Source organism: Fringilla coelebs, assembly GCF_963513975.1.
Source record: "Fringilla coelebs genome assembly, chromosome: 1".
Lineage (NCBI taxonomy): Eukaryota > Metazoa > Chordata > Aves > Passeriformes > Fringillidae > Fringilla > Fringilla coelebs.
This window is the reverse complement of record NC_140028.1, coordinates 12,909,311-12,934,791: the sequence shown is the minus strand read 5'-3', so window position 1 is coordinate 12,934,791 and position 25,481 is coordinate 12,909,311. Positions and strand designations below refer to the sequence as shown.

The 25,481-nt window shown below is 43.0% G+C and overlaps 1 protein-coding gene and 1 long non-coding RNA gene across 4 annotated transcripts; one reads left to right on the top strand and one right to left on the bottom strand.

Moving 5' to 3' along the window:
- Positions 1-691: 691 nt before the first annotated feature.
- On the bottom strand, positions 692-25,400 carry ANXA13 (annexin A13; the record flags this gene model as incomplete). The annotated part of the gene is made up of 12 exons (XM_084207896.1): positions 692-984; positions 2,169-2,281; positions 3,134-3,209; positions 5,146-5,247; positions 5,464-5,532; positions 6,647-6,726; positions 6,808-6,841; positions 7,408-7,578; positions 9,224-9,318; positions 11,556-11,634; positions 23,630-23,704; positions 25,386-25,400. The coding sequence occupies 12 exons, from the start codon at positions 25,398-25,400 to the stop codon at positions 865-867; spliced, it is 1,029 nt and encodes a 342-aa protein (XP_084064022.1). The 3' UTR covers positions 692-864.
- On the top strand, positions 14,925-20,137 carry LOC311162228. 3 transcript variants are annotated; one of them, XR_014616705.1, is made up of 3 exons: positions 14,946-15,055; positions 16,252-16,410; positions 19,588-20,137. It is a non-coding gene; the product is annotated as an uncharacterized lncRNA (long non-coding RNA). The 3 variants fall into 3 exon arrangements; XR_014616704.1 differs by lacking the exon at positions 16,252-16,410 and having other exon boundaries at positions 14,925-15,055; XR_014616706.1 differs by lacking the exon at positions 14,946-15,055 and having other exon boundaries at positions 15,075-16,410.
- Positions 25,401-25,481: the final 81 nt, after the last annotated feature.

The following is a 25,481-nucleotide window of genomic DNA, read 5'->3' as shown; positions in this document are numbered from 1 at the left end:
GTTCTGTTATATTTTTTTTCATGTACATCTTCTCTCATATGATTATGAGATCTTAGGGTAATTCAGGGAGGAGGGGAACTCCAGTGGTCTCTAATTCAAGCTCCTGCTCAAAGCAGGGTGAGCCATGAGATCAGACCAGGAAATATCCCAGGATGAAGACCATGCAGCTGTCCAGAGGCCCATGTCTTCCTCTTTGGGAGCAGCATTTGCTGCCTGACATCTACCTCATGAAAGACCCTCCTCTTCCCCTGTGATGCTCCTGCACCATATCCCAGGATGTGGTGCTGGTGGGGACTGCAAGTCTTTCTCTCCTTCATGGGATAATTTAGGAGGTGACTGCTGAGAGGACAACTCACAGATAGGGAAATCACTCTGGCCTTCCCTGTTGACAGCAGGATTTTAATCAGGGCTGACTTAAATCCTTAATTCACAGCCCTCAGGTTGTTTAAAGAGCTGTGATAATGAGCTGAGAAGAAATTACTATTCACTTTCTCTTGGCAGGACTGTAATGGCATGACATGACATTCACTGAATTTAGGAAAGTGCAGGGATAATCTTTAGAATGAGAGAAAGACAGAAAATCTACCCAGAAGAAACAATGACAGAAGATTGCTCCATATATGCAAACACAAAGAGGTCAATTTATATCTAGTTTTTTCAACATGTCTTTATTGCTTAAGGGCATTTGGCAAGACGGCCATAACATAAACCTCACGTCCAACATTACTTGGCAACATATTTCCCAGCTGGAAAGAAAATAAATTGGATTTTTTTCTTTGTGCTAATGCCACATTTTTTGGATGGTTTTTTGGAAACTCATCAAGAGATGGCTGCTCAGCACGCCTCTTCATTCTTGATGGGCTTTTAGTGCAAAATTGCCAGCAGCAACTTTCTGAAGTCTCCAGAGGTGTCAGATCGGACAGCTTCAGCTAACGGCTTCTTGTACATTTGCTGGAACTTCTCCTTTATTGCTGGCAGGTCGCTCTGAGGAGACACCAGGAGCCTCTTTAGAAGAGTGGTGAATGCTGTGAGTAACTTGCCCTGCCCCTGCCAGCACTCCTGGGGTCTGATTCAGGGCCCACCACACCGAGTGGGAGTAGGAGAGGAGAATGCAGGAGGTCTAAAATTCTTGGAGGACTTTGAGCTTAACATTTGAATTTAAGGTAAGCCCGTGTCAGATGGTGGTGAGGGGATGCTCACTGTGAAGAGGGCCTGTGTGGAAGGTTATGCCAAGGCTGGGAGAATGTCTGCCCAGTGGTGCTGTGCCAGCAGAGCCTTGGAAATGGAAAAACTCACACAAGTCTCTGTGAACTCCTGAGGTCATCCCCTGGTGGCAAACAGGGAAAGAGCCATGTCCCAGGAGCATGGCTAAAAATGAGTGTTGTTCCACCCAGAGAAGTAATTTTCTGGTTACTGCTGGAGGAGAAACAAACTCCTTATCTGGAGCTGTCCTGTAAAAAGGCACCTACAGCACAGTTCTGATCTTTATCACTGTGGGTTTTAAATGTTATAATGACTGGACTGTGTCTTAATAGAGACAATACCCCGGAGCCTAATTTTTCTCACTGTGGATCATTGAGATATATGCTTTCCTCATGCCTGTGAAAGGCTCCTCCTCTGTGTCAATTGAAACAGCCCTGGGGTTACAGCCTACACAGCTTACAAGGAATACTTAAAGATTGTGCTTAAATATCTCAAATGTCTTGTGAAGTTTTGTGCTTCTTAAAATGACAGTTAACTCCTTTGGCTTTTTATTTCTCTTCCCTCCTCCCCATCTGTTTTTCCCAGCTGGAATCAGAGAAAATAAGCAACATATGTTTATAAGAAATTCTCAAATTGGAAACTGCTGCTTTATCATTAATTAACTAGGAATTACTTCTACACATCCTACTGGAGCCAGACCTCCCCATGGGTTGTTTTTAACCAGGTACAGTTGACTCCACTTGAAATTGCCTACATGCTTCCTGGTTTAGTTCCTTTGAAAACAGAAATAGATGCAATATCAAAATTAGAGGTGCCTGGGTACAGAAGCAGAGTGTGACCACTGATGTCACTGGGCTGAAAAGGGTTTGCTGAGCACATGATCTAGCAGGACTCACTCCATACCCTCTACATTTGTATTTCTCCCAGAGCTGACGTGAGGCATTACAGGACACAGGGTACCCTACCTCAGCCCTGGTCACAAGGATGCGGATCAAGGTCTTTTCATCAGTCCCAGCTCCTTTCATCGACTTGTGCAAAAGTGTGGCAAAGTAACCTGGGCAGTCTTTGGCACAGCTGACTAAAGAAAACAGTAAGACAAGTATATTATACTTGTACATTTACAGTTTGTGATACAACTTCAAGCAGAATTAAATAAGTAAGAAGGAAAAGGAAACTCTAGTGTTTATGCTTAGACATATGAGCTGGCAGGGCTTTTATTCTGAGACTGATCCCCTATCAGTATGCAAGGAGAAATCTTGGAGTCTGAATGGGGATGTCCGTTTTTCCACAAGAGATTACCAGCACTGAGTACTCAGCCATTCCACAGTGAAAATGACATGAATGAGGATGAGCATTTGCCCCCATGGGGTTCTCCTTGCCCATCCATTCTTGGGGTAGCTGCTTGTTGTATTGCACTAAATAGTTTATTTAGCCATTTACAGCTGCTCACTCTGCAGATCACAGGAGGAAGATCTGTGAGAACCTAAATCCAGAGGGGTAACAGCAATACCAGTGAGACAGGGCACAGGTTTAAGTACTGGTCAAAGCCAACCCTAGTACTAAATGGCTGTCTAGGATGCTGTACATTTTTGTGGTGGCTGGCTAGCACACTTCTCATGGTGCCCAAGCATCTGCTGGAAGTTATCACCAGCCATTGTCCCAGAGGAAGCTTGGAGGTGGCTACCCTGTGTTAGAGAGCAAAAAATTCAGCTTTTCCTGTGGAAAGGAGCTGTGTCAGGCAAGTTTTAGTTTTAAAACCAAGGAGTCCTAATCACTACCGAAAACTGTCTCTTTTTTCCCTGGCAGATATGTTAACTCAGATTAGGGGTTACTCAATGGCTGTTGCCGGGCTGTACACAGACTCCCAACAACCAATGTCAGGTGACAGCAAGAACTAGAAAAGAAAGGGCTTGAATTTATTGCTTTTTACCTAGAGTCAGATAAGCCTTCTCCAGATCTCCAGATGTTTCACTTTTAATGGATTCTTCTATGTCCTTCCCACACACCTATGAGAACAAAAAGGAGCCATAAGAGCTTCTGTCTGTACATGTCTTCCCACTGTCCAAACCAGCATCAGATCGGGGATCCAATGGCAAAAGGTCAATCCAGATCCTTTAGAGCCTTTCCAAAGGAGTAATTTGAGGGCAAATGAAGTTCTGCTCTGGTATAAGTGCTCACAGGTCCATTGTGATCCACCAGAGAAGGTCTGTACAGCCAGGTCAAGCACAAGGATTAAGGGATGGATAATGTCCCTGATGCAGTCCTAGGTATCTGACAGCTTCTAGGACAAAGAAGCTGCAGCTTCTTCTTGAGTCACCCCTGGTCAGCAGAAACTGTTTGAGCTTTCTCTAGCCCCTCTATCAAAGGCTCTGGATAGCTCCCACATAAATAAGATAATTTTTGGAGCTTTACCAACTCTGTGAAGTTCTGTTACTTATTGTCTTTGGCTTCCCAGGCAAAGTTTACAAGCACCGCGGTTGTCCCACAGTTTTTGTATTATTCTGTAGGGAATTGGAGAAACAGACTGTCTCTTCAAAACAGAGTTTACCCTGACTTTTGTGAACTTCAGGAACCTCAAAGACTTTTACTTTGCTCTGCTTTGAGTATCAGGGTGTCCCTGCAAGATTCAAGACTCTGACTTTTAGGTCAGAACTGGGAGACTTTGTGTACAAGGCAGCAAGGGCACCGCATGAGGCTTTAGGGCTCAAGTTCTGCAAAGCACCAACCTGGTTTAGATCTTGCCCTATGTATCTCTCCAGCTGAAGAGAAGGGCATGTTAGCAAGATTTGGGCTCTAATCTTGGCCTACTTCTACTTTGAGAGCAGCCAGGCAGGATGTGGTGGGTTGGTTTGGCTTTAGGAATCAAAAGCCAAGGTAGTTTGGCTGTTGGAGCATTTAACTGAACCCCCAGGCTTTGGGCCACTCCAAGGGAGAGAGTATCAGTTTGTGACCGGGTTTGTTCTCCTGCCAGCAGCTGCCCAAAACTTGGATTAAGCTGCAAACGTTTTTGTAGCTATTGGTTCTTTATTACACTGACATTGAAACGTGGCTTTGACTTGAGCTCTTTTCATCTTCAGTGCCTAAGGCTACAGTTTTCTGATGAACTCAGAGTCTTCCCAGGGAAGTTCAGGAGTGTGTGCCAGAGGCTGGAGGGAGACTCTTTCCTGAGAGTGTCACTGCTGAGCCTCCACCTTGCTGCTAGAAGGACCTCGGATCTCCCACAGCTTTGACTTTCAGAGGTGATTTGCTAGCAAGATATCTCCATATCAGGTCCGGTTCAGGCCCAGGCATGAGTAAAATGTCCCTGCTGGGTGACACAGAGAAAAGTACTAACAGCCAGGATCCTGCTGCCTGCTTTGCCTTATGCTTGGAGACAGGGCAAAGCACAGCAAAGCACCTGCACAGGCCATCTGCCCAGTGTGGGCAGAGAGGAAGAGGCTGGAGATGAACTTTTCCTCAGCCAGAATGAGAGTGTGAAGTGGCAGGAACAGGAGGAGACACCTTGCCAGGCTCTGTTTAGGAGAAGGAGAAGAAAAGACCAGAAAAGCAAATCCTTCCTTCAGGGCAGGAGTTTGTGAACCTGTCCCTTTGCTGCAGGAGGGGGGGTACACTGCCTTGCAGCTGTGGGAAGGAGCAGACATTGTGACATTTATTTGGCTGAATATTGTGCAGGTTATGAAGGGGAATGGGATCTTCACTGGCAGAAGATACAGCTTCTCCTGTAAATCAGCTGTTTCTGTATGCTCAGGATACAGTTGTGTAAATATGTTTTCCAACATTCTTAAAGCATTCAAGAAGTTATAAAATGGCAGGTAAAGGATTGTCCACTCTACATAGAATCATTTAGGTTGGAAAGGGCTCTTCAGATCATTGCATGTCATGGTAGGGTCTGCACCTATATGTCAGGGCCTATGCAACCCACATTGCAGAAGATAAACTCACCTTTTCGTAGGCTTGAAAAGTAGCTCTCAACTGACTGTAGCTTCTCTTTGCTAGGACCACATTGAAAGCCAGCTCTTCTGTTCCCCAGCGGCCTTCTCCTGCCTTCAAAAGCACATGTTATTTTCTGGAAGCCCTTGTTCATACACAGTAGAGACATGAAGCCAGCCAGAGCCTTTGATCCATCCAGCTCCAGACCTTGTCCCCCTTGCTCCTCTCCTTGTGCTGCCCTTGCCCCCATGCTCGGTTTGTTTGGTCCCCCCGAGGCAGCCCTTGCTGCGCAGCACAGGGAAAAAGGGATTTTTGCACAACTGCGCTTACTTTATACAGATCTGAGGCGTCTTGCTCAGCCAGCTCTGCATTGACCTGTGGGGTCTCATCGCGGGTTGCCTGCAGAAAAGGAGATAACAGTAAAAAACACCCGACCAAGCGCTGGTTTTGTTTCACTCGTGGCCCTGACGGGTTTTTGGGTTGGGGTTTTGCTGCCATCTGCTGACACGAGCCCGGGGATGGGCGCGGGGGCGCTCCTGGGTTCGCTGAGCCCGGAGCGGGGTCTGTCCCCAGCTTCATGTGCTGTGTGCCGGGGCCCTGACCAGAGGGCACGGCTGCTGCCCCTGGAGCAGGAAGGTGCCCAGTACCGGCAGTGAAGTGCTGATGTTTTTCACAGGGCTGATATGCCCTGGTAACTGGGAAATATTTTCCTGACTAACCCTGAGCATTCACCAACACTGCCATCCCAGGGAGAAATTATTGATGAAAAAAAAATAGCAATAAATGTATTTGCCACTCCTGGAAGTAGTTAAAAAGAGCTACACCAACGCTTCCCAGAATGAGAATCTCAACTGTGATGCATTTAGTGATGTGACTGTTATGGCATTAAAGCTTCTTTTATTTATTCAGTCTTTTCATTTCCCAGGGCTGTCAGATCAGACTGACCAGCACACTGCATTTCTCAATGCGCTCCTATTTTTCTTAGTTATTATGTGTCTTTATATATTGATTTTTTGCTCTATTTCATGAAAGGGGTTTAAAATAAAATGTGTTCTAATGGAAAATAAGCTTTTTTTGATGAATGAAAAACTAACATAACAGCAATCTCTTTCTTAGTTGTTCTATATCTGAATTCTAAAATCCTTAGCTGAGATGGAAATAAGATTTAGTGATTTGGGGCAAAATTCAGAATAATGGGGCCATGACTCGAGTGAGTATTCTAGCCTTTACCAGGGCATAAATAACAGTAAAACAATCCTTTTATTTTCAAAGTATCAATATTTATAAAATTATCTGTGTTTTCATAAACAAAAATTGTACATATTAAAATTCATAGATATGAAAGGCTCTTATACTGAAGAATGCCTTTTGTTTACTGTAATTGCCTCATTATTATATTACATATCCTAACTGCAATATTATAAATGCCAGACAATACTTATTATGGTTACTCAGGGAAAAAAGGAAATAACTCTGTCAGGCAGCTGCATAAGAGGAAAGTCCCCAGCCTTACCTCTAGCACCATGACTAATATCTTCCGTAGGGAGCCACTGGTGTCACTTTTAACATCAGACTCCAGATCCCTGTCAAACACTGGGAAGAAAAAAAATCTGTGAGAGTTGAACCAGTGAGAAAGGATTTAAATGAAGGCGTTTGAAAGATAAAACTACTTACGACGTTTGTAGGCCTTCTTTATGTTTTCAATTTCCTAGGAAAACAAAAAAAATATAGAGTAATAATCAAATAAATAAATAAAATATGTCTTATTAATTAGTAAAGAAATGAGCAAACAAAACACCAGCAAGTCAGCACCATGCCTGTAGTGTGTGAGGTGCAGCAACCACGGGGGTGGGAGAAGCTGTGACTTCCCAGTCCCTGCTGAGGACAGTGGTTTGAGGGGTGCCTGACTCATGCAGGTGTCCCTCTGGTTTTCCCTGCATTAAGGCAAGAGCTGACTATTTTCTTTTTCATTAGGATCATGTTCCTGTACCTCTGAACCATCAGAGCAGTGCCAAAGCTGCCCTTTAACATGTGTCCGGGGATTCTTCTCACCGGTGCTGCCTCCGAGCCATCCAAGGCAGGCAGGAGTAGGATAAAGGAAGGAATGTGAATTTTATTGGTCTTAACTCTGTTGGAGTTTCAGCTCTAGTATGGCAATCTTACTGCTGCAAGCACTGGCAAGAGGAGCTGGACTGATCCCTGCTCCTCCTGGCAGGGATCCCCTCGGTGAGCTCTGTGCCCTGCTGCCCAAGGGAGTCACAGGTGCTGCCTGACCTTGTTGCTCCGTGAGCAGAGGATCTCAATCAGCAGCGACTCATCGGTCCCAGCTCCCTTCATCGCCCTGCGGAGCTCTCGGGCCTCGTACTCGCAGGGCAAGTCCAGCAGAGCCAGCACAGCCTTTTCAAAATTCCCACTCAGGTCTCCCTTCAGGTCCTCTTCCATCTCCTGTGGGGACAGTCAGGAGGGTTAGTGCAAAAGCTGAGGTGAGACTAGAGGATTTCTTATTTTGTTTCAGGAAATCTAATGCTTTAAAAGCTGCTTCTGTACCAAAAAGTGACAAAATAATTTTTAAAAGGTCTTAAAATACACAGATTTTTTTTTTTTACAAAATAAGTTCCCTAAAAATTTTGGCTTCAGATTGACTAAAATGATTGTCCCATCTTCAAATACTAGCCAATATCAGTCCAGTTATGACTCTTACTCGTGTAAACAAATGCAAAATAGTGTTTTCAAAAGCTTAACAGGAGTTTACTCTGAAACAAAATACAGAAGCTTCCTCCTTTGAAAGAGCTGCCACACAGGGGATCAAACTAAAAACCTTATCTGTCAGTTTTGGTTAAAACTGACTTCCTGGAAAAAGCAGCAGATTTCTGCAAGGTGCTTTTGTGCCAGGCAAACAGCATTTTTACACACCCATACCTGCATCAACCTTAAACCAAAATTCAGTAAGACCCTGGAGCTGAGCTGGCTAGTGCTGAGGATGCCAGCTGAGGGTGTGTGTGAAGTCCTGTCTGCAGTGAACATTTCCTGCAGTATGGGAAGCACTTGACAAGGTCAGAACACTGAGTGAGAAGTCCAGCTCTATTATTCTCAAGTTCCTGCTTGCACAACCACACGTGAACACTCAGCTACTCAAGTCAGAGGCTGCCATCTGTGCTGGAGCAGTTTCAACACACACCCCACAAATGCTGCAAGTTCCTGGAGCAGCAGCAGGGACATGGTGCCACTTGTGCCTCCTTCCCAGGAGGTTCAGGCTGCCCAGGAAAGCATAAGGGTTGATATGAGCTGATGTCACTGTGAGGTTTCACAGCATTTGATAATTTCTAATGCCTATATGTATTAACTCTCATTATAGAACAAAATCTACAGTGTTCATGTAACCAAAATCTGTATCATGCTTGCTGTAAATTTCACATATAGAAGGCTTTCATTCATCTTCAGCGCTGACTCTCTTATTGACACTGATTAATGAGCAAGCAGACACTAAGAAAATACCAATTTAATAATAAGGTCTGCAGGATTCAGCTGTTTACTGAAACAATATTTTAGAAGCTTTATTTTTCTTACACATAAAATCATTAAGGCAGTTTATGCCTCCTGCAGAAATCAAGCGTCCAATGAAACTTCTTAGTTTTGCAACATGTTGTACTTCATCACTGGAATAAATCAATATTACTTCCATTAAACTCAATAAAAATAAAGTTGTGTGACATCAAATAGTTTGTCTGAATTTGCATCTGGTCTAAGTGGGACTCTGACTTATAATTTCCCTTTTACGTTATTTTTCTGAATGTGCTGAAGATGAACACATGCTGATATATTTTCTATTTCAGTTATGAATTATTTTTTAGCTCTCCCAGCTTTGATTAAAATGCTCTGATCTGGTTAAGGCCGACTTCAAGAAGATTCTGAGGCCTAAAATTAGAAATATAATCAGTATTTTAGGAGATAAAATAAATTGCTGAATCAGAAAGTAACTGGTGTCCTCCTTAAATGCACTATGCCCTTGATATTTTCAAAAGCAGATGCCTGTAAGCTGTATTTTCAGAGGCAGTGGTTTCAAACAGAGAGGCCACTTATTTCAAAGTACCTTGCTATACAAATCCTTGTACTTCTGTTTTATTTGTTGTCTCTGCTCCGATGTTCGACTTGATAAGACTTCAATAATTTTTTTTTCATTGGTTCCTGAAAAAAAAGTTGTGTATAGGAATTTTATAACCAGGAATCTAATGCAGAGGAAAGAAAATGTGACCTCTAAAGAGAAAAAAAAATCCTGTACATATATCCCCAGTGGTTCCACCTTTAGGATTTGTAGCATCTAAGATTCTTTTGAGGATAATTTAAACTGTAGTCAGCTACAATGTTCAATAAAATTTCACCATCTCATGCTGTTAATAGCAAAGAATTTGAGTCTTCTGTTTGAGAAGGGCAGACACTGCTCCTAAAATCAGGGTTATGCCAGTGCCCACAGGCTGGCATACACGTTTTTGGTGACAATGCTTGTTTGAGTAGCCCCAAGGGATCAGCCACCAGATCCAGTTTGTTATGGGCATGAATGCTGTGCTGGCACAACAGAGTGAGGGCAATGGGGCAAGAGGCCAGGCAGGCAAGGATGTGTTTGAGTCAGCTCACTAACCTGAAGCCTGGATGTACAGCCTGTAAAAAATTTGTTTTAATTTTGCTAAATGGAGTCAGGAAAAAGGATTTGGAACCAGCCTGGATGGTCTCAGTCTCTGCCAATGCTGTTTTGTTTGGCAAAAATCAGAGTGAAGTGGGAGTGTGGGACGCCCAAAGAGATGCAGCTGCTGTGCTGCCCACCAGAGAGGGGAGCTGAACATGCAGCCCCCCTCCAGGGGAAAAGCCCTCAGTCAGCTTTGAGCTCTGATTATGCAATGGATTGGAAAAGCTTCCTAAAGGCAGCGACCTTGCTCTTGTGCTGCCCTCTGCCATATAAACAGATGTTTGCACATAAACAGATGTTTGCACTAAACAGAGCTGCTGGAAGGCCTTTGTTACAGCTGAAACGAGACAGGACCACAGTGATGTCACCTGGATGTGCGAGGGACACGCCAGGGCAGCTGTGGCACCAGCACAGGGGTCCTGGTGCACTTCCACCTGAGGGCCAGCAGATGGACCCGGGCAATATTTCTTCTTCATGACAAGTGTTGACATTGACAATGTGAGCCAGGACAGACACAGGACCTGGCTTGTGATGGGCACAAATGCCCATAGAATGGCAGACCAAAGGCATTGAGACATTTGCCAGCTCTGCTGATGCCCACACACCCTGCTGGTGGTCACTGCCCCACGCTGCCCTTGAGCTCTGCCATCTGATGCCTTTGTGTGGCCATCCCTGGGCTTTGTGCTGTGCCTCATCTCAGCTTTTAGGGGCAGGAACCAACAAGGGTTTCTGAGGAGCAACCAGCACAAAGGATAAAGATACAAGTTATACTGGTATTCAGCAACAGCTGATATGTTTTCATCCCTCTATTACCACCAGGTACTTGGAGGACAACTTTAGGGCATCTTGTTCTGTTCTTCCTGCTTAGATCCAAGGCATGGTCCAATTTTAGAAGGAATTCTACCCCTGTTTGATAACATTGGGTTAAACTCTCAGCTAGGAAAGTCCTCTGGCAACTGTCAGGAGAGGGCTCAGTTGGTACAACAGGAACAGTTCCTAAAACTCAACACTTAACTAGCTGATTTGGAATGTCATTGCTATACCAGGAAGAAAGGCTTAAATACATATTAACTGTGCAAATAACTGGAGTGAATTAATAACTTATTGATTTTGTGTGCTGCCTGGATGTTCTTCCTTTACAGAACATTGTCACCTCCTTGGACCCTAGGATGCCATGAAACACTATGCATTCCTCACTCACATCAGTGCACTCAGGCAGCTTACTTAAACTACCTCAGAAGATGGTGAGGGACAGTCATTTTCAGTTAAAAATCACTGGTGAAGGTTGAAACCACTGTAAATTCCTTTCAGCTGATGGAGCTGCAGTGGGCTCTGATGAAATATGGAGGTGATGATGTCCTTTACTGGTCCCTGGAGGCCTGAGAAAGGATATCTAACCATGACCTTAATCCAACCTGGCTAGCTGGACCCTGTGACTGTCACATTAGTCTTGGCAGCTTGATGTTCCTGTCACAGGGAACAGATACCATGTTTACCCTAATGCTCTGGAGGGATGCAATTATGAAGCTAAATCTCTTACCAGTCTTTGAGGAGTAAGCTGGCTTCCCTTCCCATTTATCTTCATGGGTGTGAATGTTCTTTGAGTCAGTATTTAACAGAAAACATAAAGATTGCCTAAAACTGGTTGGAACAGTTGGTTTGCCTAAGTTCATGTGTTTGCTTTTTATAATATTGAACTGCCCTTTGCACAAAGTCCGAACATCTACAAAGTCTTTCTTACCTGCTCCTTTGCAGGCGCTGTGAATTTTCTTGGCATCATGCTCTGCATCAAAGCCGTGATGGTGGTGCTTGTGGGCTGACTGGGAAGACAGAGACACAGCAGACAGGTGGGAAACACGGGGGAAAAACATGGGAAACACATGGGAAAAACATGGGAAACACATGGGAAACACATGGGAAACACATGGGAAACAATTCTGCATTAGAATGACAGCAGTTTGGGCCAGGTCCTTGCTTGATCTTTGTTCACACCATCTAAACCTTGAAGTTCAGGCTGGGCTTTGCTGAAATACTGTATCTATCCCTAGGGTTCCTGGAATGGATCCACAAATCGCTGTCACCACATAAAAAACACAGCAGTCTATACAACTTTGTCACCGTATATGTGTGTGTGTGTGTGTGTGTGTGTGTGTGTGTATGTATATATATATATATATATATATATATATATCATATATATATGTATGTATATGCATGTATATATGTATGTGCATATGTATGTGTGTGTCACCCTACATAACATGTCACCGTATGACATACATGACCTATAGAACTGTGTTCTGCCAGTTCTGGCTTATTCAAAGAATTTAAGGATAATAACTTCATACTAGACACCTTTCTGCCAGATCAAATATTACTGGTTTGTACCACTTTAACAACAGGCCAATACAAACACCTTAGCAGAATCAGGACCTGTCTCTGTAGTACATTTTTAAGTACTGTGAACACTCCCAATCATCTGGATAAAAACTGCTCCTGAAAACCTTTTTTTGTATTGATGCATTCATGCAAACAAGATAACTGGAGATACATAATGTGATAAAGCTGGGGTTTTTTGTTGTTCTTGAGGAAGTGCATTTTGCTTTTTTTTTTTTTTTTTTTGGCAAAGTAATACATGTGGCTTCCTCAAGCTAAATTTACAGGGACAGGATAATAACTCAAAGTCCACAGCCACTGCAGCAGTTTACAGCCTGACATATCAATGTAAACAGAAAACCATGCCTGCTCCTTGTGATCTGAGTTAGCTGTTAATCTCTCAAGCTGTGAGTCACAGGGGCTGCAAGGCTGGTACACCCTCCACTCTGCTGTTTCTCAGAAAAGAGTAGAATCATCTGAGACCACAATGACAGCAACAATTTCAGCTCCTCTAACATGATTACTCGAATATTTTAAATCCCCAAACTCTAAAGCAGTAGTAGAACATAGATTCTGGGCTCCTGAGTCAAGCAGCACAAGCCAGTATGCACCCCACAGACTCAGGGGGCTAAGTGGGCATTGGCAGTGCCTCAGCATTTCCATTTAAAGAGCAACACATGGCTCAGGCTGCTTGCTTTGCAGGGCTGCCAGGCCCTGGCACCACCACTGTTAATTAAGAGTTATGATACTGCAGGGCATGGCAGTCCACTTTTAAGCCCTTCTGAAAATGCCACCAGCCAGCTGAGAGCAGAAGAGGCTAAATGGCTGATTAACCTCCTTGTCTCTGGGGGTAGCACAGGGCAGAGACCATTCCTGAAAGACATTTGGCACAGCATCATTCTGCTTGTGGAATATAGACAATTTAGGCACATGGCTGTGGGCCATGCTCTGCCACATGCCCATCAGTCCAGAGAACAGCAAGTTTTATTGACAAGTATAGATACAGTGTTTGTTGGTATGCTTCAAAAGTTTCAGGCTGTCATCTACCAGTTCTGGTGAAAGAGCTACAACTCTGGCTAAAGGGGCCTCTGTCAAAAGGCAAAGGGTGAGCTCTCAAGGAGGAAAGCTCAAATCCAGTCCCTACCCTGCTTTACCAACGTGCCTTTGTCATTGACTGAAGCTATTTAGGTACCTGGCTTTTCCAGTGCAGTCAGCAGCTAGGGTAGAACCTACTGCTAATGGTAGCTGAAACACAAAGTTATTTTTACAACTAATACAATTAGTGAGGTACAATAACAATGTAATAATTTCATCCCTACAGCGCAAGGTAACACTTTGATTGCCCCATCATTATTACAAATGTGGCTTTTAAAGATGTATCCTGCTGTATGCTCACACAAATTTTCCTACACATTTCAAAAAAGATGGAAATAGTTGTATATACATAACTAATATTTTCTAGTGGAGATTTTATTTAGCAGTCTTCAAATTTCCCAAGAGTTTGGGTCAAAATGGAAAGGGAAAAACACAAAGTTAGAAAGCAGCTGCACTGATAACTATTCAAAATGAGTTCAGGTCGCAGTTTTCTATTACAGCAGAGTGTAGGTGCTTCTCCTTCAATGGTATCATGTACAGAGGAAATGGACTGATAGGCTGAGAGAGCTGGGGTTGTTCAGCATGGAGAAGAGAAGGCTCCAGGGAAATACCATTACTTTGGCTCTGCACTGTTAGTATGCTTATGGTAGATCTTGCTGTCTGTGTGAGGCAGCCACTACTGAAGTTGTTCTAGAGTTGTTTGCAAAGCAAACCAAAGGGACCAAAGCAGCAGCTGAAAAAAACCCAGAAAAAAGCAGAAAATTCTGTAGCACAAAATGCAGAGAAAAGTGCTAACATATCAAATGTAGATATTTTACTACTTTGTAGTCATCCAAGTGCTATTCTAATTTATAGACTCTCAGATTCCCTGCAACAATAAGAGTTGAGAACTGTTGCTTCACATTCACTGCCTCCTGACCTGGGACAGAAGATGCAGTGGTGAGAAGGAAAAGGCTTCATCTGGGATTGTCTCCCACTTTTCAGACCTTCAGCCTGGACAGAAGCACTTGCACAAACACACAAAGGCAGGAGCTGGTTTCTCCTTTGCCTTGCCTTGCCCAGCAGAAGTGCTGGGCTGTGGGAATTGCCCTTCTCATGCTGGTGCTGCTGCCTCTGCAGCTCCCAGTGCCCCAACCCTGCTGCAGGTGCCCCTGGTCATGGTCAGCTCCTGGCAGGACTTGGAGAGAGTGGTTTGCTCTCTCATGCCTCGGTGGCTGTCAGTTATCCTCAGGTTTAGTGAGCCCCTCATTCCTCGGTACAACTGGTACTGTAGGTGTTGTGCTGTAGCACAGGTGCAGCAGGCAGGAAAATGGTACCACCAGAAACTGAAATAACACTGTAGGTTTTTGATTATTCATAAAGACATAAATAGAGAAACATTTCTTTTCAAGGCAAAAATCATGCAGGAAGGAAGGCTTGTTTCAATGTTCAGGACATGTTTGTTTTAAGGCACCAGAGGAATTTATTGAGTCAGCTCTGCTAAAGCCCCTGTCTCCAAAAATATCACTGTAAAACATGAAATGATGTGCCTGGGGGATACCATTCTGTTCGTACTGTGTGAAATACCAGCATCATCTTTATAGAGGGAAATCTGACACTGTGGTAAGTGACTGTCAAAGCCAGCTCCTGGGTCAGCTGAGAAGCACTGGCTAAAATTCACTTCTTGCTGAGTCCCATCCTTGACCTTCCCACTGACACAGCTTCCCAATGCAGGAGAGGGAGAGCTGTTTCAGAGCTGCTTCAGACTCCTTACCCTGTGGATTTTGGCAGGTAGATTTTCCTGTAAGGGATACATGGCAAAACTAATTGATGTTTAATACCATTTATAATCTGTAGTCATTTTTCTTCTAAAACTCTGGGCAGAACCATTTTAATTTAGAGTTAGATTAGATTAGATTAGATTAGATTAGTTACTGACTTAGAAGTATTCTAGCAAATTTGGTGAGAGCATGATGTGGAGTCTGAAATATCAAGTGGACAGACTGCAAACAACTTTGAAGCTGGACACAGGTGTAAGAGAACTTGCTTTCACAAATTGGTCCAGCTCCATCCACTCATTTATTTAATTTTCTTCTCATTCCTCTCCTATAGTTCTATAATAATTAATGTGACCAGAGTTCTGATGGTAAAAAATATTCTTTTCACTTCCAGCATAGTTGTATTTATGGCCTGCGTCAACTTGTTTTCTCTTATCCTGAATAGTTTTTTGTCTCACTCAGGCATGTTTTAGACAATAACCTGTTTCTCTTGCAGCTTTAGCTGAAATTGCCACAGATTTATTTATATTAAACTGGACAGTTTATAAAAGATCTAAAACTAACTTGCTTTGTTCTAACTTGTTTTAAACCACACGAAGTAGTTTTTGCTACTATAATTTACGTCTGACTTCAAGGAGCTGCAAGATGAGTTTATAGTTGAAGATGATCTGCAATGCTTAGAGAAGCTTTGTAGATTTTGCTTTGATGTTTCAGCATGTGGAGCCCTTATGGAGCACAAATAAACAGTTTAGCAAAGGTCAGCAAACGCAAAAGGATGTGGTGGGGATGGAGGAACAGGAACAAGAGCTCTGATGGATTCAAGGCATCAGTAGAGGCATTGGTAGGTTGCTGCAATACATTGCAGACACTCCTAAAAACTAGTGCTTTCCTCAGGTTAAAGACAATTAAACTTGCAGTAGATACAAAGAGCTCATCTGTCAGTAGACAAGAACAGAAGTGCTGCCATGAACATGTCTGGTAGTTTCCTGTATTGCAAAAGAACCCTCTCTGAAAACAGCTGATAATACAGCTTGAGCAATCACAGCTATTTTTCCATTTCCATGATCTCATGCAGATGCCACAAGCCTGCTCAGAAACAGGTTTAGGGAGGAGTAGTCAGAACGATGAAGGAGCAGCTGCTCAGGGTGCTGGTCACCTGCTGCAGCTCTAACAGAGATTGATGCTGATGATGTACATGGATAAATGCAGGCACAGACCCTTAAAGAGGATCACTGGGAAGAGCCAGGAAGAGCATGGCTGCTGACCAGAGCAGATGAGATCAGCTCCAGCAGCTGTAGGCAAAGCTCTAAAAAGAGCTGGATTGATGCAGGGATGCTGAGTGCCTGCCCCAGTCTTCATTTTTGCCAGGTACAATTTATGTGCTTTATTTAGTGGATGTCTAACTTCAAGCTTCTCTTTGGCCGCTGTTTAACAGAAATAAAAATTAAATCTAAATGTAGCAGCAGACAAAAAGGGCAGACTGACCCAGCCATGCTCTTTACAGCATTAACTCTTACACTTGAGTGGGATCAGGAATAAAATTTAGGGCAGTAGTTAGTTGTCTAAACATAGATCTCTGGTGCTGTTAGAGATGTCCCAGGGTAGGCTGCCTGCTGCCTGTCAGACATCAGTGGTCTCCTGTGGGTCTGCACCCACCAGCCTGGTGAGAATATCTCACCTACCTGAGAGCATCACCAGTGCATTCTGGGGGTGGGCTACACAAACATGCCATTTTCTTCTTCTTCATATACATTTAAATATGTTCAAAAAATTAATTGGAGAAAAATGAGGTTTTAAAAAGAATGGCATAAACTAGCTCTATGTGCATCAGCCTGAGCTTTCCTTTCTATCAAGCAGGTGAGCACCAGCAACCTCTCTGCCTGATTTCCCAGAGATTTAGAGCTCCTGTCAGCTTGATTTTGGTTCAGCTGCTCAGTGCAGCTGAAACAATTCCTGTGATGGGCACAAGCACAATGCCCCAGCACTGTGTGGATCTCTGGTGTCTTAGAAGGGTTGAGTTCATGCCTCAGTCTTTTGTTCAGGGGATTTCTAATACAGTTGCTCTGTTCTGAAGATTTACAAGAAACATAACAGGCAATACTAATTTTGAGATTAGCACCTTGCTAGCAAACTAATCTAAGGTTGTCAAACATTTTTAGCTAGGATAACAGATATATCCATATTGCAGCATCTTGGATCCTCTTCCATCCTGTTTCTTTGGGAAGCCAAGTCCCAAACAATCCATAATGTCATAAATGTGAGGACAGGAATATCAGAAAAACAAACAAACAAGTCAAAACAATTGAAACCCACCCTAGATAGGAAGCTTTAGAAACTGTTGAGGTTTCTCAGTTCTCTCATGCACAGTCACTGAGCACCAGTTCAAAGAGCTTTGGGGAGCCCAGTCTCCAGCTAATGAACCATCTCTCCAGCTCAGCACTGAGAGAGCTGTCAGGACTGGTTTGGGCAGAGCTTCTTATTCTTCACAGACATTTAATGATTGCTCTAGGCAGTGGTTAAGTGAGTTGACATCTCAAGGTGCCTTCCAGTTCTGTGATTCCTGTCTTTATCTTTTGTGTGGAGAAGGAAATTTATTTTCTCCATGTACCAGGAAATATTCCAAACCATGTAGTCACCCTGATAGCGTAACAAACAACAGGATCAGGGTGTGCATCTCATTGGTTAAACTGTATCTAATACACTTGGGTCACAGAAAACAGCTTTTGGCAAATCAGCACCTACATGATTAATTTTTTATAAACACACATATAGTCAAGATTAATTATTTATCTTGGCAGAAGTCTTTAATGAGCTATAATGCAACTGGAATCCAGGGGTAACTAGACTAACAGTAATGACTAGGGAAAAAAGAAAAGGACATGCGTTCTTAGATCTTGTGGTTAAAACCTTCTAGTGCATCACATGTTGTCAGGGTAACATCCTGTTATCAGAAAAAACTCTGAACTCCCACCCAAAGGAGTCTTCAAGACAGCCCAAACCTCATCACTCATCTCAAGCATGTCCATCCTTGGAGAACAATAAAACACAAGAACAAACATAGGAGTAGGCTGCTGCATTTTGATCCTGATCTACTTCCAAAGACAGACTGAAAACATGACGCTACATTTGTACTTCATCCATAGTCTGGTTTACTAAAACAAACATTCCCAGTCACAAAAGGTTGACCTGCTGAGAAAGCTCAAGACCATCAATCAGAAAGGGCAAAAAAGCAGATAAAGCACATTTCTCTGCAGTGTGTGGGTACTCCCATGAGAAAAACTTCCAAATATTACAGCTCTTTAATATAATGGCTAAGCAAAAGAAACAAAGAGCAATTACTGGTAGGCAAGGTCAGGTCTCATCTAACTGGGAAAGGCCACTCAGGGCGAGGATATCTCATCATTAGCAGATGATGTGTTTACTATCTCCTATCATCCTTCCACCAAATTAAGGGATTCTTCTGCGAGCTCTTCTTCAGTAAAGTTCAGGTTCTGGGGCTCAGTCATTCAGGTAGAAATTTCTCTGAAACGTAAAGGCTTTAACAGGCACTAACGTCTCAAAGCAAACAGCTGTGGCGTGTTGGCAGCAGGGCTGTATCAGCAAGCACTGGGGTTTCTGCTGTGGTAATAAAAAGGTGGGGTTGACAAACACATTTTTGACAAATGAATTGCCAAAGTCCAACCTTGAGACACGTCCTTTTGTTTGCAAGGTTCCTTCTTCACCTGTTTTGTAAAACGTACCCTCATTTTTGTTTGTTTGAGCATTTTGCTCTGTCAACCACTATATGCAGCTGAAAAATTGCCAACTGCCTCCTTGCCTGCTCAGAGAATGGTATCAGTGTCTCCAAATGCCATCTGCCATCTGCCAGCCAGGCTGTCATTCTCCCACATCCTTGTGGCTGTTCTGTGTCTAACAGCTGCATGAGAGCCACACACACTGTCAGCTTGCTTGTTCCTGATGGTTTGGTGCTATCAGGATCAAAACAATTTCTATATGAATTCTATACTGGATAATACAATATGGGTAAGTTTTATGGACTAGTCCTTTGCTGTTTGCCATGACTCTGTTACTCTTTCCAAACTGAGAGGTGCAAACCTTATTTTCTACATCTGGGACTAAACCTGCAGCAAGATCCTAATAGAACCTGTCACATTTACATTTTCCTATTACAAACAAGTGGCAATAGTGAAGATAATTGCTCTGATGTCTGCAAAATTAAAACACTCTTTCTCCTACAAAGTCCCTCCTACTCTTAGCAGCTGTTAATATAACATCTATGATTATTTTTAATCCGATTTATTCATACTCATCACCATGACAGAGAAACCCACATTAAGAGAAAAACCTAAGTTTGGGGTGGTTCTCTCATGGCTGAATTTTATACTGTCCAGTTTTAATGTTTTCAAAACTTTTTGTGGCTGATGGAACACCTTAACACAGAGCACTTTAAAAATCTGTTAGCTACCAGAGCAGCATGCAGTGGGAATGCCAAAGCTGCAAAACTTCAGCTTTTATTTCTAGAAAAATTTATTTATTTTTTCCCAGATTTCAATCCAGATGTTTATATAGAGACACCTCTGAGATGTGTGAGAGCACCCAGCACCTGCCTGGGGCTGACAAGGACCTGACTCACCTGGTGGGGCTGCTGAAGCCAAGGCAGGAAAGGATGCAGGAAATCTCCAAAGACACCATGCCTGTGGTTAGACATGAGTCATGCCTCACATCACTTCCTTTGATTACTTATTGTTGCATTGTGATTTCAGGGTTTACCTCAGAACCTCGGGTCCCCCCCCCATTATTCTCCTCCCTGAACCCTGATGAGTTCTGTCTGTCAGTCCTGGAATTCCAGAAGGACGTCGAGTGATTGGCAGATTCAAAGGATGCCCTCTGCCCCTGGGGGGGCATTGGGCCATCCAGGTGTCCTTTGTCCCCTAAGACCTCCTCTCATGTACCTGGCTGGTGGGATCCCTACCCCTTCCCTCCCCCTCTCTCCAGGGTTAAGAGGAACACAACCACGTGGTCCGAGGTTCTGTTGGAGCTGGTGCTGGATTCAGAGGCCTGTGGGCCAGAATAAAAGATCTGGATGGAAACCCTCCATCAGAACTGACTCCTTTCCTTCACCACCGCCTTAAAGCTTCTCTGCCAGAGGAAATTGCAGACCCTGTTAGGGGAAAGCTCCATCCTGCAGCCCCTGGAGCTCCTGCATGCCCAGACTTGCCTCCAAGAGCCCGGCTGCAGCACCCAGCCGGCCAAAAGTGTCTCTGGGGGGTGAAACACCGCGGTGCCGCTCTCTGGTTCGGCACCAAGGGCCACACAGGCTCAGGCTGTACTGGTATTTATTCCAGTAACTTATCTTGCAAATGGAAGCCATAAAAATGCAAACAAATGGCTTTATTCACCACAGATAAACGTAGTTTTTCAAGTTGACAATAATTCTTTGTTATGGGGACAGACTCCTTTTATTTTACTGACCATATCTGGTTGGAAGACACTTGGATATCAACATATTTTGCCTCTTTTTTTCAGCTGAGACACAAGACTTTTAACTCAAGTGTTCTTATGTCTTATTAAAAATTTGACACCTCACTAAGACTTATGATGAGCTAACCTTGATGGAACTGAAGTAAATTCTTGTGTATGCCAGCATGAAAGCGAACATGACTTAAGGACACCTGCACAGGGCTGAAATCCATGGGCACAATCCTTGGGAACATCATGGTCACCCTTGCATGGAGTTTAAAGCTCAGTTATTCAAAGGGACAAGAACTTGAAGGATGTTGCACTCCAGGAGGGAAGCCCCAAAATTGCATGCTTCACCCCTTGGTCCCTTTACTGCTTCTAAAATACATCTCTGAAAGACACTCTTATCTAAACACCATCTATACATTCACAGACACACAGAAGTGCTGTTGCTACACAGACACGCATGTTTAGTGTCCAACAAACAAACTGTGCCTACAGAACTTGGAGGTTTGTGCGCCTAACACCTTTCTACCTCACAGGAAGGAGGTGGAGAAAGTTTCAAGATACTCCCAGATCAGCTGAATCACCTAAAGCAGCAGTAATCTATCCATTGCTTCAGCTACCAGTCATAGTTAACAATAAAGGCAGAGTCATTTTCTGGATAGTAACTGTTGAAAATTTTATATTATTTGAAAGTAGCAAAGTTCTTGCTTGACATAAGTAGTTAGAGTTGTGGGGCTACAAATTGAACTTTATCAGAACCACATGGCTACGTTGTGTAAGTCAAAAACGGATTGCAGAGAAATCCAGAGCTAATAATCTGATAATTAAGGACAGTAAAGATAAAGACAATAAAGATTGTAGTGAAATGTGAACAACCAGAACATTAGTAATAGTTAGAATAGACAAAGTTAGCAGCTTAAATATTACTTAAAAATTAGTGGCTAGAGTGGACAGCCCATTGATTGTGGTACATGAACTGTGACAACCATACTCCAAAGTGGGATACAGAACTGACCAGAACCCCCACCAAACTGACCTCAGGGCATGTGAAGATGACCACATAGCAACCATCTGGTAACAAAGCAGTGAACCACTACAGAGGGAGAAGACTCCTAATATTATCACTGGTCTGGAGAGTGGCATGAGGAATGGGGAGTTTAGATTGTGAGGGTTTACTTGCCAAGGGGTTTTTTTGTTCAGGGCCCCTCTTTTGAGGCACCTAAGCTTGAGCTACCAGATGTAACTGATTTGTGCCAATAACTCACCTAAGGGAGATGAGAGTCTAGTGAAAAAACTTCTTTAATAGTAACAACAGAACTTGGTAGAGTGTATAAAAACTAGAGAGTTAAAATTAAACTCTAAACTTAGAGTCCAGAAACTTTGCATTTTTTAATGTTTTTGTAAAACATAACTGCTTGACCTAGTCACATCATGTAAAACATAAATGTAGCAACTCTGATATTTCAGATGAGTTCTATTTTTTTTTTTTTTGCCGCAAATGCATCGTAATTTTTTCATGGGTAGCCACTTGTTAACACCTACTACAGCAGCACTCACAGGACAGCCTCAGATGTAAAAGGAACAGCAAATATCCTGCATAATAAGAGACCATGGAAATGAAAAGAATCTGCCACAGATCTTGCCCAGAGGGGGGTAGCTAAACAAGAAATTATTTCTGTCTTCTGCTGACTGTGGGCTAATGGCCAGGGCCTGAACAAGAATCGTCTGTCCCTGAGCACTGGTCTGCCAGGGGAAGCAACAAAGAGCAATTGTGGAGCTTTGTGATGAGATAATAAAATCATGCTGTGGTAATGCTTGTACTAGGGAAACATTTCTACAAGGACAGTAATGTTTATAGGCAACAGAGAAGTCCTTGTGAGTTTTGTGAGCTTAAGCCCAAGAAGTCTCCTTGGGCAGATATGTTCTCCAGGTAATACTTTTTGACCTTCAGGTTGTCAAACCATATGGCCCACAACAACCTGCCATCCCCTTATACTATGGAGTCCTCCCTGGAAGTCTGATTTGCAATGACAAGATAAAAGTCAAGGGTGTTGCAGAGAATCTCAACAAATTTGAATAAAAACCAAAGAACTCACCCAACCCCAAGGTTAATAAAACTCACAAACACCACGGAATTGTCCATAAGCAGTCTTCATGGATTTTTGAGAGACAGAAGATTTAAAAAAATTTACACATTTCACATAAGTAAAAATCAATCAAGCTTTTCAAATCATAGAATAAAAACCGTTGTTGCTATTCCCAGATTGTCCCCAAAGCATCTCCCTTATAGCAGAGCAGCTATCTAGATTTCCAGGTGGATTGACTCTCTTTATGTTAATATTAAGGACACCAGATGCACAGATGAGCTTGATACAAGACTGCAAACACAGAAAATAATTAAGAGATTTAAATTGCAAGGATGTGCAGCCAAAAACATTGATTGGAGGAAAAAAGTTCTGGACCAAGTTCAGAGAGCAAAAAGCAGGTGAAAATATGCAGATTTGGAGTTGTAATGTTGCATCAGGTGCAGCTCTTAATTGGGAGCTCAGTTTCTGAGAGAAAGGTACACTTTGGGGTTAGTTGGAAAATTTTTCTGAAAGCATTTTTTTCAGTAACATTTGATACTTTTGTTCAAAGTAACATGTTCAGGAAGATATGAATTTTGATGAAAGCTCCATTTTAAAATGAGACATCCTGATAGAGCTGAAAAGTTCAATTTTAACATCTACATAATGGAAGCTTTTCACTGAAGAATGGTTAGCTTTCAATGAGAACTCCATTTAAAAATGATAGCTTAAAAAAAGTTTTAAAACCTCAACTAATTTAGCCAAATAAAATACTTCATTTGACACAGATGATTCATTTTATATTTCTCCCAGCAGAAGCTATTAAATAAAAATTTAACTTCTGAAATTTCAAAGCAGATAAAATTCTGATGTTGTATTATTCAACAGAATGAAACAACCCATTTTTACCCAGCTTTGTACCCAGCACCAGCATTGACCACAAAAGAGAAGCTGCCTCTGTGCATTGCAGAGCCTCCCAAAGCCACCATAAACCACAGCAACAGGTGCTGCAGCACCACAGTTCCCCTTCCATCCTCCACAAAAGAAGTTCTTACTGGCTCATCTGCTGACAAACTGGCAGCCCCTAGGGCTGGTTTCCGTATATCCTCTGCGAGTTTGTAAGTCTGGCTCTGGAGGTTTAGAAAACACAATGTATGAGACACTCATGAGCCTGTGGTTACAAAACATGAGATTAGGAGAAACAGCAAACTGCAGCTGGAAAGCTCTGGCAAGAAATTCTGTTTTATTTTCTGCTCTTCCAGAAGCAGTTCTCTGACACAGTTGCAGCCATTTCTCCAAGAATACCTGTAACTTTCTCAGAACAACAGAGAGATGCAATTCCCAGATGAGTCCGGGCTGAATGACAGGATTCTCTTCCAACATGGGATTGCCCCTGTTCCCACTGTAGCCTGCAGCACAACTGTGGTGTACTGCCCCCACACCCAAACCACCTAACCCAGCATGGAGCTCACACACAGCTACAGCTGCCTGAGCTGCAGTGCTGTGATCAGCCCTGCCACGGATCCACCCCTCTGGACAGTCACAACGTGAATGGAGAATGTTTGCCCTGCACTGCATTCCATGTGATGTCCACTGAAAGGCTCTGCAGGGCCAGGACCCTCAGGAGATGCCTGCCCTATGACACGTGTGTGTCCCGTGCAGCAGGAGCCTTCTTGGCTGTGTGTCCTGCACACAGGTGGAACTGCACAGGCAGTGCTGCTGATCTGCTCACTCCTGTCCCCTTAGGCAAACAGCCAGTCTGCAAAAAGATGGTGTGGAGATGGGACCAACATCCCATCCCCAGGGAGGAAAAAAAGCCCCTTGGATTTGTAGCTGGAGCTTTATGCAAGTGGGGTGTGTGCATGGTATGGGGTGTCTTGCTCACTCTGCCAAAGAAAACGTCCTGGGGAGCTGGTCCAAAAGCATCAGAACCCTGGCATGTCTCCAGGCCTTGCTGAATTTGGATTTAAAAAATAGTTACATGACAATATAAACCTTACAGAGACTCATTCTAGCCTGTATCAGCAAGCAGGCTGTCTTCTATAGATACATACTGCAAAGCTGCATGAATTCTGCATTCAAGGAGAGAATGCACTGCTGAATAAATATTGCTTTTATCCCCTAGTTTCAAAATTGGAGCTAGGACCCCCATCTTCCTCAGCAAAAGCAAATTAACTTGCAGAGGAACTAACTATTCAGAGCTGTCACACAAAAGGTTTTGACAATCAGGTCATTTTGATGTTAAATGTTTTCATGCAGACAATGTTACCAAAAATTGCCTCAGTCAAACCTCATACAGTAATTTGATGCAGAAAATCCTGACACCTGGATTTTAATCAGGGCCTTCTGTAAATACTACACCTTGAGATTACTCCTGTCCCTATTGTTCTGTGGGAAACACCCAAATTTTGAAAGTATTGGCCTTTGAGACAGGAAGTTTTTAATATTTCTTTAGGGAATTATTTTAGTGTTCAGAATGTTGCAACACAAATTTGCTAAACTAACTAAAATTAGTTTTTCCAGGACATTCTGTGCATATTTTCTTTTTCTCAAAATGAAAGTGCTGCTCTGCTTAAGCCACAAGGAGCTTTAAAGCACTCAGGACTTGTGTGTTGCAGTAATAATTTCATTATTCATGTACTGTTAGGAAGCAACATTACCAGCTGCATACAATTATTTTGTGCTTCCCCCACAAAATAGATTTTAAATCTTCACTTGCAGTTGTGTTAATGCCATATAAAGTGAAAATTGACAAAAATAAAACCAGAAAATCATTGCATTCTTGACAATCCAAATTAAATAACTACTTACATGTGAACTGCCCATTTTTGCTTAGCCTGAATGTGGAAGGTGCAACTCCTCTGCTCTTCAATAAAACAAGCATGCAGTTGGAATAGCTAAATACTA